At 45.8% G+C, this 14,346-nt stretch overlaps 1 protein-coding gene across 1 annotated transcript in view; it reads left to right on the top strand.

Annotated features, from left to right (window-relative positions):
• The window catches only part of ZNF366 (zinc finger protein 366), a 22,099-nt gene extending 7,753 nt beyond the window's left edge, over positions 1-14,346 (top strand). Inside the window, exons 3-4 of the mRNA XM_007175943.3 lie at positions 7,170-7,344; positions 10,308-14,346. Of these exons, the coding sequence (XP_007176005.2) occupies positions 7,170-7,344; positions 10,308-10,831 (699 nt within the window). The 3' untranslated portion in view covers positions 10,832-14,346. The remainder of the gene's footprint in view (positions 1-7,169; positions 7,345-10,307) is intronic.

The following is a 14,346-nucleotide window of genomic DNA, read 5'->3' as shown; positions in this document are numbered from 1 at the left end:
AAAGAGGCAGACCTTGCTCCAGCCATATTCCAAGAGTTGACTCCATCTCCTTTACCCCAAAACTTGCCAAAAAAAAAAAAAAGGGAGAGTCTTTAAGTAACAGATTCTAATTTCCTGGGCTTCTCACCACTAAAAATTCTTCCTAACATAAATCCCTCCCGCTGTGGCCACGTGAACTGGTTCTCTCTGGCCCTGGCTCAGTGGAAACAGCTGTCCACAGCAAACAGAAACGTTCATTTACTGCGGGATTAGGCATTAACAATAGGATGGAAAATTCGAGGAGAGGAAAGGTTTCTGTTTTTTTTTTTTTCTTATAAAAAAATTACTGCCCTTCTGGGTTCTTTTGCTGTTGGCTCGACTTCTGGACTGCTTGCTTCTTGGAGCCAGCTGGAGTTTCTCCAGAGACCTGCGCCTGTAGACTTAAGCCATGTTTCAGAAATATGCTTCCCAGATCCTGCGTAAGCACGCAGGGGTTGATTTGGATGCTATCCTCGTAGCAGCCACACTCCATAATAGCAAAGAACCAGCTGCTGTCTTTGGGAAACCTGTCCAGGAAAAGTAGTCATCCAGAATTTCCGGGACAAATTCTCCTTTGAGATGGGTGAAGCCGGGAGCTGCCTATGTTATGAATCACCAGGTCATCTGCAGCCTGGCCCGAAGCAGAGGGCTGAAGGCTGAGGCAAGAACAGATAGAAAAGGATGAGGTCTCCCTGAAAAGGGTCCCCACCGCCTCTGCCAAATTGGCTCCATCTCCCCCCTCCAGCTCTTGGATGCTCCATCAGGGGAGAAATCCAGTGGGGACTTGTAGGGGCCCAGTGCTTGGGATCAGGGTTCTCAGGCTGGCATCGAGGGGGTTAAGGCAGTGACCAGATAGCAGCCTTTTGGCAGCAAAGCCCTCCTCAGCAGAAGGAAGGATATAGCTGTATGAACTGCCTGCTTAACAATGCCCCGCATGTCCCCAGGGGCCCGCCTGCAAATAGATTTCATCTTGCTTTCTCTTGTACTTTTCAAAGCTTCCTGTTTTCTCACGGTCCTTTTGGACAGTTTACAGTCTCTCTCTCCCTCCCTCCCTCTCTCTCCCTTTGAGGAAAGGAACACCCTTCTTATTAAAAGAGAGAGAGAGAGAGAGAAGGATGTAAGGGAAGGGCAGTTTAGCGGAGGCCATTCTCCGAGGCTGCAGGCTGCAGCTCTTTGACCTTTCCTCTCAGAATAGGGAAACACAGGCTTCCTGGTGCATCGCAGTCTCAGTAGCGTGCCTCTTTCTGGCTTTGTGGGCCTCTGGCCCCAGCCCAGTGGTTGCCCACTGCCATCACTCTGCCTCTGTGCACAGAGACTTCTCTGTGACTCTGGCTGTCAGCGCTGTCTCTGGGACTCACAGGAAGTTGCCTGGACCCGGGAGGGAAGGGGCGTCAGGAGGCCAGAATTAGGAGCTTCTATGAAGATAAGGGGACAGGGCCTCTGCCAGCTGTTTAAAGGGCTGACAGAGGATCAGAGAGCCAGATAATAGGCTCCCCAAAGCCTGCAATCTAGGATGAATCTTCTCTTTCCATCCACATTCCCAGGGCTGCGTCAGCCACACCTGCTTCCATTTCTCTTATGCCTCAAGTAACCTGGCAGGTATTTACTCAATACCTTAATATTGAGGTCCTTCCTTAATATTCCTTCCACATAAGTTGGTTTAAAAAGACAGTACCCTTATCCACAAAGAACTTGCCATTTATAGAATGTAAAATGTACGTGATAATGATAGTAATAAGAGCTAATATTTATTGAGCTCTTACTATTTGCCAATCCCTTTACCTGAATCAAAAACCTTCATAGGAGGGGCTTCCCTGGTGGCTCAGTGGTTAAGAATCCGTCTGCCAATGCAGGGGACACGGGATCGAGCCCTGGTCCAGGAAGATCCCACATGCCGCGGAGCAACTAAGCCCATGCGCCACAACTACAGAGCCTGCGCTCTAGAGCCCACGAGCCACAACTACTGAGCCTGCGCTCTAGAGCCCACGAGCCACAACTACTGAAGCCCACATGCCTAGAGCCCATGCTCCGCAACAAGAGAAGCCACTGCAGTGAGAAGCCCGTGCACCGCAACGAAGAGTAGCCCCCTCTCACTGAAACTAGAGAAAGCCCGCGTGCAGCAACGAAGACCCAATGCAGCCAAAAATAAATAAATAAAATAAATAAATTTATTAAAAAAAAAAACCTTCATGGGAAACTAAGATTATCATCGACATTTTACAGAAGAGAAAATGGAGCAAGTTCTGTATCCTTCTGGGGTCTCCCCACTGCCTCTCTGCTCTGCCATCTCAAAGCCTAATGATCCATGCAACCCATTTTTAAAGGACAGTCCAAAACATTTGTTCCAATTTTCTATTACATTTTGAGGTCCATCTCTCTCTCTGTCTCTGTTTATGTATTTATTTTTGGCTGCGTTGGGTCTTCGTTGCTGTGTGTGGGCTTTCTTTCGTTGCGGCGAGCAGGGGCTACTCTTCGTTGCAGTGCACGGACTTCTCATTGCGATGGCTTCTCTTGTTGCGGAGCACAGGCTCTAGGCGCAGGGGCTTCAGTAGTTGTGGCGCACGGGCTCAGTAGTTGTGGCTCGTGAGCTCTAGAGCACAGGCTCAGTAGTTGTGGCACACGGGCTTAGTTGCTCCGCGGCATGTGGGATCTTCCCAGACCAGGGCTCGATCCCATGTCCCCTGCATTGGCAGGTATAATCTTTTTTTTTAAAATATATTTAATTTGCCTATCTTATGACCTTATTACATATTAGAGATCTTAACTTTTTTTTTTGAGCTCCTGACTTATTTATTTATTTATTTAAAAATTTTTTTTTGGCTGTGTTGGGTCTTCATTTCTATGCGAGGGCTTTCTCTAGTTGTGGCAAGCGGGGGCCACTCTTAATCGCGGTGCGCGGGCCTTTCACTGTCACGGCCTCTCTTGTTGCGGGGCACAGGCTCCAAACGCACAGGTTCAGTAGCTGTGGCTCATGGACCTAGTTGCTCTGCAGCATGTGGGATCTTCCCAGACCAGGGCTCGAACCCTGTCCCCTGCATTGGCAGGCGGATTCTCAACCACTGTGCCACCAGGGAAGCCCGGCAGGTATATTCTTAACCACTGTGCCACCAGGGAAGTAAGCAACAGACTTCCACCTCTCTCTTTAAAAGTAGGTATAAAAGTGGGTATTGGTGGAAAAACTGATATTTAATGTCAGAAGCACACTAATACTGCTCATTAGAGCAACTGAGAGTTCAAAAGGGCTGGACTGGTTGAGATGACCACCTGCAAGATGAAATCTGACTCCTTATCACTCCAGCAGCTTCCTGTACCAATACCCACCCTGCCTTTAATCTCCACAGACCTTGGTAGCAGGTGATTCAGCAAGTCTTGACTTGGGCAAGCTCTTAGCCACATGTCTCATGATTAAAGGGGGCCTTGTAGATGACTGCTTTTCCCAGGAGAAGAAACTAGAGTTTTGATGCTCCCTCCCAACTTTTCTTCCTTCCTGTCTACTCCTCTCCTCTACTACAAGGATTCTGCTTAGAGCTCACTCTCAAACCCCACCTGAGGGTGATATCTTTAATTGTCCCAATCCTCCTTCTGTGGCCCCTCTTCACTGATGGTGACTGAGAGACCTCTCCAAATTTCACAGACACAAAATATATCCATACATTTGTGTATAGTTATGTGAGGACAATCCTCTGAGAAGGATGAAGAGGCCAGGTGTTCTGGATAAGGACCAAAGGGCTTTGTGGAAGGGTCAGAGGCTGAGAGGAAGAAGCTAAGGGTACCAACCGCTGAGATGGGAGTGGTGTCCAAGTACTTCAGGTCCTGAGTTAATTGTTTCTATCCTTCTGCCACTGAGGGTTTTGGTTTGCAAACTAATGTGTATAGCTTTAAAGGGGGCACGAGAGAGAGTTGGTGATGGCTGCTTTGTGAAATTTTTGCATAAGGAAGTGATATTTTTCCTGACTTGGTTGTTTATTTCCTAACCATATAGTTAGATATTCATTAAGTGTTATTGTGTGTAGCCCTGTGCTTGATACTGGGGTTGGCCTTAGAGAAGAGGAAGGTAGTTCTTATGTTTCTGAATACTACCTGGGACACCTTTTAGTGCCCTAAACATCTTTCAGGGTTGACACATTATTGCTTAGCCCTGGGAAAGCTCTCCATTGGCTATCGGTAGGCTATCATAAACCATGAAGGGTAACTCTGGTATATAAAAGTTAAATTTTATCAACAGCAACAAAATTAGTCTTCTTTACCAATCACACATCAGATAATATAGCTGACCAGCCATGTTCCACAGTGGATCTTCTTCCCTGAGGCTGTAGGCCTTGACTTCAGGAGACAACGTCATTTATTAAAATGATAAAACACCCTAATATCTCCATATACCACTAAAATGTCCCAGGAAGTTCAGTACTGAATGAATTGATCCAGAAAAGCATTAGAGTAGAAAACACACACTCAGCTATGATGATCATAAAAGGTTGCTTTTCTGAGGCTGAGGAAGAATCTGGAAAATACCCAGCAGTAGCCCTCTTTATGTGTGCACGTGTGTGTTGGGTGGAGGTAGGGTGACGGGGGACGGGAGCTGCGACCTCAGGCAGGTGAATTACAGGATCTGCTCTAACCCCAAAGTTACAGCAGTTGCAGCAGCAACAAGCAAGCAGTGGATCATTATCACAATAGTAATAGTTACTGTGCCTGTAGTTTAAGGTTGATTGAAGTGTCTGAAAATATTTAATGAGGAGACTTTATTCTTGTGTCAAAACAAAAACAAAAGGCACTCCACATATTCTTCAAGGTTAGGCTAAAATTTCATCTCCTTTATAAAACCCTTTCAGACCAATCCAGCTTCTAATACCTCAGCAACCACAGATGATAGCTAAAAGTGGAATGTCACCCTCCACGGAAGTCACTGAAGGAAGAAGGCACCCATTTCTTCCTTCAGTTCTCTCCGTCTGGCCTATAGGACCATGAGACCCATCCAGGCTTGGACTAGTGCAGTGGCCTAATTGACCTTCCAACCTCTATCTCCCCTCCACCTACATGTCTTGTGCTTAACTACCCATGGCTTTTGCTGTTTTCAGATCTGCTGCTGCGATGCGCCTCACCCCTTCACTCACTCCACAGAGACTTACTAAGGAACTGTCATGTGTCAAGCCTGGTGCTAGGCAGGGACTGTAGCCGAAAGGCAGGCAGAGCCTTCAGGGATGCTGCAGTCTAATGAAGGACTGTTCAGCTCAGCAAGTCCAGCAGCAGCATTGCTCCAAGTAATCAGAACTGTCCCATGAAACCAAATGAGATCTATCTTTTCCAGAATGACCCATGACTGGAAATACCTAATGTAGAAGCTCTAGATACAAATTTTTTTTTTCTTAGCCAGGATGGAGAACTGGATAAACTAAGCTAATGAAGAGAACTCTACCAGAACTCTCACACACGGGCAAAACTGAGCCACAGGCTGATATATCTTTATAAATTGTCTCGGTTGAGAATAAAGAGAAAGCAAGTATCCATACTTTCCCCTAAATTAGACCCACTGTCTCAGCTTTTCCCCCTCTTGGGTCACCTTTTCCAAATAAATGTGGTGAGGGGTGCTCTGAATACTCAGTGTGGGGTACCAGTATGCTGAGTTCATTCTCGCTAGTAAGGAAGTAAAAAGGGAAAAAGTACGTAAAACCCCCAAATAGGAATCATTTAAAAATACAGAACCAGCCGTTTATTATCCATGCATGGATTATCTGTGACAAATCTGTAATCCCAGGATGGCTTCCTCTTACTGCCCCGCATTCTTTTAGGCTAATCTCCCAAGGTCACAGTTGTTAGGTGTACCCATTCTTCCAAGTTCAGCTCAGCTCTCAACTCCATAGCCACCTGAAGAAAACACTGTCTTCATTAATAAAAGTTCAACCCAGAACCTCCACGATGGCCCTGAAAACATCTCTCGGTGAGAAAGGAGGACCAGTGTCAGCTTCAGAGGATGCCGTACCCCGCATCCTCTCTCTGGGCACCTCTTGCTTCATATCACTACCCTCATGACATGGGCCTCTGAGGGTGGGAAGGGAAAAGGGAAGGAGAGTGTTCTTCTGTTAATGCTCTGGTCCCAGCACAGACACAGAATCCTCCTTTGCATTCCTCACAGCACAGTCAAGGAAGAGCTGGAGTTTCCAAACCCTGCTCTGCTGAAGTCTGGGGACAAGAAAAGCAAGGGAAGCACCCCAGAACAACTGCTTCTGTCTTACACCATCTGCATCTGCACACATTGCCTTTGAAAAGGCAGTTCTGTTCTTCCCAAAGGAACTGGAGAGCCACTGCTGTGGTCCATCATGTATTTGCAATTTGGTGGAAATAGAAATTTTAAAAAAGTGAATAAAATATGTTTGCTTTTTGTATACCTAGGATGATATTTTCAGTACTTCAGATCTCTACCCAGAGAAAAGACACACTCCTTCCTTTTAACTCTGAAATCCATCCCCAAAGTTAGCAAATTTAAAAATTAGAAAAGCATTGCCTGAGATAGTCTAACAGAAGAGTTGTACTGGGGGGACACAGTAGGAGGTGGTGATTGACGGTGTGGCCTCTGGTGTCCGAGGACCTGAGTTTATTATCCCAGCTCCAGCTGTGCGCCTTGGCCAGTCTTTACTCTTAATCCCTCAGTTTGTCCATCTGTAAAATAGGGATGAGAACAGCACCCATCTCATAGGACTGATGTGGGTTAAATGAGATATTCCATGGCAGACTTGGGACGGTGCCTTCCATATTGTAAACGCTCCATAAATATTAAACAAGTCATCGTATCCTTATCATTCAAGTGAGGCACACTTTGAGCAATTGCTTTCAGAGCAGCTTTTCTCCTTTCCAAAAGGTTGTGTTCAAAAGAAGCTTTAATAGCTTTGCAATTTTTACCTTGAGTTTAAAAATCCCAATACAACAGGAATAAAATCTCATGAATCCATCCCTACCTGTTCCACCTCTGAGCCTGGGCTCAATCCAGCCCCTCCTTGACTTCCATGGGGACAGTTTCTTTGGAAGCAACTTAAAAATGCCAAGATCCAAACAAAGTAGCAACACATCCATCCTCACACAGGCCTGGGTGTGGTCACCTGGGCAGGGTCCCCGCCTTTGAGTAACCTGTGTTCTCTTCATCACTGTCTTCACAGCTGTGTGGGAAGGAATTCAACCGGATGCACAACCTAATGGGCCACATGCACCTGCACTCTGACAGCAAACCCTTCAAGTGCCTCTACTGCCCCAGCAAGTTCACCCTGAAGGGGAACCTGACACGCCACATGAAAGTGAAGCATGGGGTCATGGAGCGGGGCCTCCATTCTCAAGGTAATCACCCTTCCAGGCCCGTGAGTAACAAATGGGAGCTGAACTTGTCTTTAGGGAGCTTTACTTTGGGGGGTTATTCTTACCGTCATAAAAGGGAGCATAATTTTCAAGACCACAGCAGAGTAGCAGGAGGAGGTTGGCAGTGTTACTATAACAAACGTAAAGCTGATATCTGAAGGTAGTAAGTAAAAGTGAATTTTAGGGAGTAGATTAGAATATCATAATGATGCCAGTCGGTACCACTATTAGTTCTTTGTTCCAGACCCTGCAGCAGGTGCGTGGTCTCTGTGAATCTTTACAGTAACTCCAGGCTGGAGGAACTTCTGTTATGAGGCTTTGAAATATTAACTTGCTCAACTGAAAAGTAGCAGACCAAGAATTTGAACACAGACCTTTCTGACTCTAAAGCCTTATTGTATCCTCTTTATCACACTGCTGTTAAGGGGCAGGTCTGCAAGTTCTGCTGTCAGCAGAAGTGTGTTTGTAGCAGGCTAGGTCTCGTCTATCTGTTCACAACCAGAAAGTCGCAAGGACAGTTTTCCTGCTTGGTAGGGCTGATTGGCCCATAGGCAGAGCACTGGGTCTGCCTAGCTGAGTCCTAACTGAACTGATGAAAGTTTCTGCCTCCTTCATCTTCTCGGTCGCTTCCTTAGCAGTGAAGAGTTTATGTTCCACATGTACTGGGTTCAGTAGGTTGTCCTTCAATAAATGGGCAGTAAATGCTCTCTGTCCAATGCAGTGTGCTATATGCCATGGCAGATACCAGGGGAATGAGACCATCTTCATTCATCCTCTGGGAGGTCTGTGTGTGGGGAGAGAAGACACACATATATGTAACTTACAATATCATGTTAACTGGCTGACATGTTCTGATTCACATATGATCCAAGCACAGGGTGATGCACTTAGATATTATTGCTCGTCCCCAATGTTCCACAAAGTAGACTGTGTTATTCTCATTTTATGTAAATGGAGACCAATGCCAAGAGGTGTTACATAAACTGCTCAAGGTCAAACAGCAAGTCTGAAGGCAGAACTGAGATTCTAACTCAAGAATTTCTGGCTCAAGCCAGTGCTTACTGCACTGGGTAAAAACATGGGGTGGTTTGTTCACGTTTGCTGCTTCTCCCACCCCTTTACAAAAGAGGTGGTCGACTAGGCACCCGTATTCATGAATAGGATGCACGCGTGCCCAGCATGAAACAAAATGATTGTAGCTTTCAGATTTCTCAAACGCCCACTGAGTTTATGGTGACTCCTGGTTGAGAGGAAACTGTGATCATCATAAAACAAGGCCTGGAGTTTGTACAAAAGCCCTGAAAAAATTCTGGTTAAAAAACAAAAGCACTTTATTTCGCTGAGAATGTTCTTTTTCTGATTCATTCTTTGCATCTCTAGCTGCCTGAGCTACTTCCCAAGCCAGGCCTGGATTTTTCCAGAATAGGTGAAGTATACTCAATCACCAGGGCTAGAGACATAGAAGGTGATGAGGAGACAGTCCTCCATCTGAAAGCCTGACTTGGTCACCAGGACTTACCCCATGTGGATACTCATATCCTAACAGGCACCTAAAGACCATCATCCTTCTGGAAAAGTCAAGAGCATCACCGTATATCAGAGAGTTGCTTTGAAAGTTTTTAACAGACTTTCAGCAATTTTAATGTTTTCAACTACAAAAGGTGTTAGCATTTCTCCACTCTAGGTTTTGAAATGGCTCAAAAATCAAGACCCAGATTAAAAAGATCCTCCCTGTGCCCCTGACAAGATTAAAGCTACAGACAGCTTCACCGCCTGACCCCACCATAAAGCAGGCAGCACTGGACATCGGCTTTCTTTGTGCATGCCCACCCCAGAAGCCTGCTTCCCCCTGTGCAGCAGGGTCTGGCCGCACCCCAGCCCCCTCCCTCCTATCCCTCTCTTCAGTCCTCCCCTCCTGGTCCTCAGGGCCTGGCTGCTGGCTTACCACAGGCAGACAGCTCCAAGATCAAATCAGGTGGAGCCCTACCACATGCCTGTTGGCCGCGGAAAAGTCCATCCCTACAAGGGCCTTCAAGCTGAGACTAAAAATGAGACCCTCTTACATCACTGTGCCCAACAGCAAGGACCCTTGTGGTGGGACACAAGGGCTTTTGAGCTCCTCAGAGGACCTTCCTGCGCCCTCCCTACTCTGTCTGTGCTTAGGGGGCCCAGTTATGGGGTGGCCCCCTTGGTCCCAAATGGAATATCTGGGGTTTTTTTCAAGATGAAAATATCTTTATTATTGTTTTATTTTTTTTCTTATGGTACAATATGTGCTCACTGTTAAAATAAAAAGAAATATATTTGAAGTGAAAAGGGAAATGTAAAAATCACCTCATAGTTAATCATTTTTGAGATTTTTGGCATATGTCCTTCCAGATATTTTTTGATATATAAAATAGAATCTACACTATTAATATATATGATAAATAATATATATGATAAATATATATTTCTTTTACTTAAAGTATATAGAGAATACCTTTTATGGTCAGTAATAGGTCTCTACATCTTCTACACATAGAAGCACCTTCAACACACATAATACCTTCATTGTATGGAGGTACTATTATTTATTTAAACAAACCTCTATCGTTAAATTGATCATTGTTTTCACAGTCTCACTATTAAAAGCGTGGTGATGAGCATCCTTACATATACATTTTGTGCATCTGCCAGACTATTTTCATAGTTCAAATTCTCAGTAGTGTAACTGCTAAGTCAAAGGTGTGCTTATTTTTAAAGCTTTTCTTGCATGTTGCCAAATTCCCCTGAAAGGAGTCCTACCGATGTAGACTCCATCTGTGACAAGGCCCATCTCTCTACAGCCTTCCTGGGGATTTATCTATTTCTAAAATGCAAAAGCAAGCTACACTAACCGGCCCTGGGTTCCACCCAGCGACCTGAACGCTTCCCGGGGCCTGAACGTGCCTTTGCTCCGGCAGGTTTTGGAAGGGGGAGAATTGCCCTGGCGCAGACGGCTGGGGGCCTGAGGAGCCTGGAGCAGGAGGAGCCCTTCGACCTGTCCCAGAAGCGCCGCGCCAAGGGGCCGGCCTTCCAGTCGGACGGGGAGAGCGCCAGGGGCAGCTCCTGCCACGAGGAGGAGGACGACGACAACTGCTACGACGTGGAGCGGGACAGCCCGGGCCTTGGCCCCCGCCGCCCGCCGCTCTGCGCGCCCCAGGACCTGTCCGCCAAGCCCGAGCCGGGCCCCAGGGCGGACGCGCAGGCGGAGGGGGACGCGCCGCCAGGGGACCTCCAGCCGAAGAGCCGGGACAGCCCCAGACCCGAGGGCGGCCGGGAGAGAGAGTTTGCCCGCAGAGACGAGTGTCCCGGCCTCCGGGCCCTGCAGAGCGCTCGGCGGGGCCCCTCCTTTTCTGATTACTTGTACTTCAAGCACAGAGATGAGAGTTTAAAAGAATTACTGGAGAGGAAAATGGAAAAACAAGCAGTGCTTTTAGGGATCTAAGTGGACGGTTGAAAAAATTACACTTGGAAAATAAGCACTAGGCTGTGCAAGTACAGCTTTCCGCACGAGCTCTCATTTGCTGGAGACAGGAGAAGGGCACGAATCTTTACAAATGGCTCAGACTAAATGAGCAGGGGCGTCCTCAGTCATGTAAATGCTTCTCAGGTCATGCATTGGGCCCTTGATTTTTAACACACATACAAGGTCTTCTTCAATGTTATTTCATGGATCTCCAGTGTAATAAACTGTACATATTCTTCTAGACATCTAACTGTAAGCTGATGCTGAGGTGCTTTTAGAAATTATATTTTCCATTGACTAATACGGTAAATTTCTTTCTAGTTGCAAAAATATGGTGCTTGACATGTTACCTTATTAATGACTCTTTAGTTGAATGTGTAAAAGGTATAATATTTTTCCAGATAGATGAAAATATTAGTAGTTGTATATATTTTAAAACTTGCTTCATTAAATAAACAAAAAACGCCAGAAATGACACAGGAGGGTGAGTTATTGAAGAGGATGTTCTCAAGTAGTTGCTGCAGATGTAAGATAACATTTCAAGAGGATAAGAATAATTTTGACTAAGGAAAAACCAGCAATACTTAGATTCCTGCCTGGGTCTGCCTCGTTTGGCTTCTGCTACCTTCCTCAGATGTGGCATTAGGAGCATATTTTTAGATGGCCCGACGGTGCTCAGCGTCTGCAGGCTAACCCCGTGTCCTGAGCAGAGCTCCCTCCTGGAGACCTTGCTCGAGGCTTCATGCCCCATAAAGCAGCTGCAGGAAGAGTTGTCACCCCAGGAGCAGTGGATTTCTCCTCAGTGCTGGAGCTGGGTGGGGGGAGGGGGGGAGGAATTCTCCCTGAAATTTAAGCTCTAACTTATTTAGAGTATTAGAATAACCATCAGCTAATCACTAGTAAAGGAGTTTCTGGGCTGTATTCTCAATGCTACCTGAACTTTAGAATCATCTCAGGGAGCCTTTTAAAAAATGCCAGTGCTGGGGCCTGACCGATTTAACTGGTCTAGAGTGGAGCTCTAGCACCGGTTATTTTCCAAGTTACCCCAGATGATTCTTATGTGCAGCCAGGGTTGAGAAAGATTGACTAGGCTAAAATAGTGGTTCCCAAGACCCCCTCCCAGGGACTCCATAAATATTTCAGCTTCTGGCTTTAGACTCATTAAGATAGAAAGCAGGAGACCTTGAAATCATACTGCTGACTTAGGCCTTCTTACATGTTCTGTAAGAGCCTCACAAGAGGAAACGCACACACACACACACACACACACACACACACACTGTATAAACACACACTTTTTGTACTAGAAATGATGCCTGTGATGCTTATGGTCACTTAATGTTTAAAAATACACAGCCAGCCTATAGTGACTAATTATTTCTTCCTAGATGCGTGAATCACGAGTCCAGTGAGTGGTAGTGACTGTAAAGGGTGGGTCGAGCCCTGCAGGTATGCTTCCCTTAGGCACCGGCATCTGACAAATAAAGGAGTGCTGACAGGATGTCACATATGTGTGACTGACCATAAGCAGTGACCCTCAGGTACTGTGTCTGTGTTTATGTAAAAACTGTCCCTTGGTAGTTTCAACTCGTATTTGTAGAGCTAGGTACTGTTTATTATTTGCTTCTTCTCCTCCCAAAGTTACCAGTACATTTCTTTAGACGACCCGGCCCATCTCTGCCTGTGGGATGCTGGCTTTTTCTCTTGGCCAAGGTGCTTCGCCGTCAGCCTCATCTAGTTCTCATCAGTCACACTTGCGCTTTGTCAATCCCTGATGCGTTCCTCCTGCTGCCTTGCTTAAGGCTCCTTCGTCCAGCCTCACCACCACTACAACGTGCCAAAGCTGCTTGGGTTGGCTACTGCCATCTGTGCCCCAAGGTCAGAGCACCTGCAGAGGGGATGGTGAAGGGAAGAGTGTGGTTTTCTGCGGTTACCAGCACGACTCTGGGCCAAGAACCCATCCAGATCTTCATAGGGGCAGTTTGCCTTCCACCCATTATTATTAATACTGTTCATCAGTGCCTCTGATGACATCACTCTGGGGCTGGCAGAGTGTCCTGTGAGGCCTCCTCCTAGGGTCCTGTTACATATTCATTGTTTCAGCAGCAAGGTGTTGAGGACCTGCTACAAAGGCTGCAGATTTCCAGTTTGTTCTGGGTGTGCTGAGCTGGAATAGGAACTAGAAAATCTAGAGTAGCAAGCTGTAGACTTTTCCACCCAAAGCGAATCATGTGGGAGTGTTTGAGGAACAAGTTAATGTTGAGATGGAAAGAGTATGGTCCAGAATGCTGGTTTCCACATTGTGTGCTGAGAAGCAAGAGGCCCCTCTTAGGCCCTTCTAGAGCTGCTAGGGGAGGGAAAATTCTCAACCCACATCCCCACTTCACTCAGAGCTGCTCAAATTCCATCTGTTTTATGTTAGCCTTCCAAGTAAAATTTCATTTGGAGGAAGAGAAAAGGGTCTAGGAAAAGTCATAAAAAATTGTTATGGAATGTATTCTAAAGCCTGTTTTTCATTCTTGACTCTGGATGTGAGAGACTTCATTAGATATAACCCACTGGTTCACATGCATTGACCTTCTGAGAACCAAGGCTAAAACCTTGGTTTTGTATGTGACCAACATCCTGGTTGGTCTGGGACAACCCGGGTTTATACCTGTTGTCCCCAGGTAGTTACTAAGAGTGTCACCTTAACTCTCAAAAGTGTTCCCGTTTGGGTGACAAATTATATGGGCACCCTGTGCATTAAGTGCAGAGCTAAGGGAAGGGTTGGCCAACCTTGCCTAGAGCTAATTAACCAGAATGCAAGTCTGAAAGAGAAGCCATGAGGCCATCCTCAAGAGAATTAAGGGATGAAACCATCCAAGGTCATCAGCAATCCCAGGACCAAGATAGCATGAAATCCATCACATTGTGACACTCTGAAAATAGGTCACTACCAAATGCTTTCCAGGCTTTTGACCACTGTCTTTGAACCAACCAACTGACCCAGCCAACTGGCATATTTTTCTGTTATCCTTTTTATGCCAGCCTATGATTACCCCCTCTTGTTGCCTTTCAACCCGTTCTCTCTTTTTAAAACTTTGACTCCCCACTGGCCATGAGACTGAGGCTGACTTTCCATGACCCCAGAAGGGTAACTGGTATATTTGTATATGAGTAGTTACATGAGACAGCCCAATGTGCATACTGTATTTATTAAGCCCTGAGGGCGTTTAATAAAATATTAACATCGTGTTTTGAATTATGATCTTTGTCTGCTTTGCTGGAACAAAATGTAACAGAGCTAACATTTAAAATCCTTCACATATTTGGACAACATTACACCAAATGTTGATTTTGTACAGAATTCTGGCTTGCTATTTAAAAATAAAACTCAAAGTGTGTAGCAACCCAAGTTGTGAATATTGCTTTCTGATTCAGTGAAAAAGCAGTTTACCTGAAAATAGCATGTAATCTATATTTTGTTAATTTAAGCAAATAAAGACGTGTTG

Source organism: Balaenoptera acutorostrata, chromosome 2 (assembly GCF_949987535.1).
Source record: "Balaenoptera acutorostrata chromosome 2, mBalAcu1.1, whole genome shotgun sequence".
NCBI classification, from domain to species: domain Eukaryota; kingdom Metazoa; phylum Chordata; class Mammalia; order Artiodactyla; family Balaenopteridae; genus Balaenoptera; species Balaenoptera acutorostrata.
The sequence above is the reverse complement of the archived record's forward strand: the minus strand, read 5'-3'. Positions and strand labels throughout refer to the sequence as shown.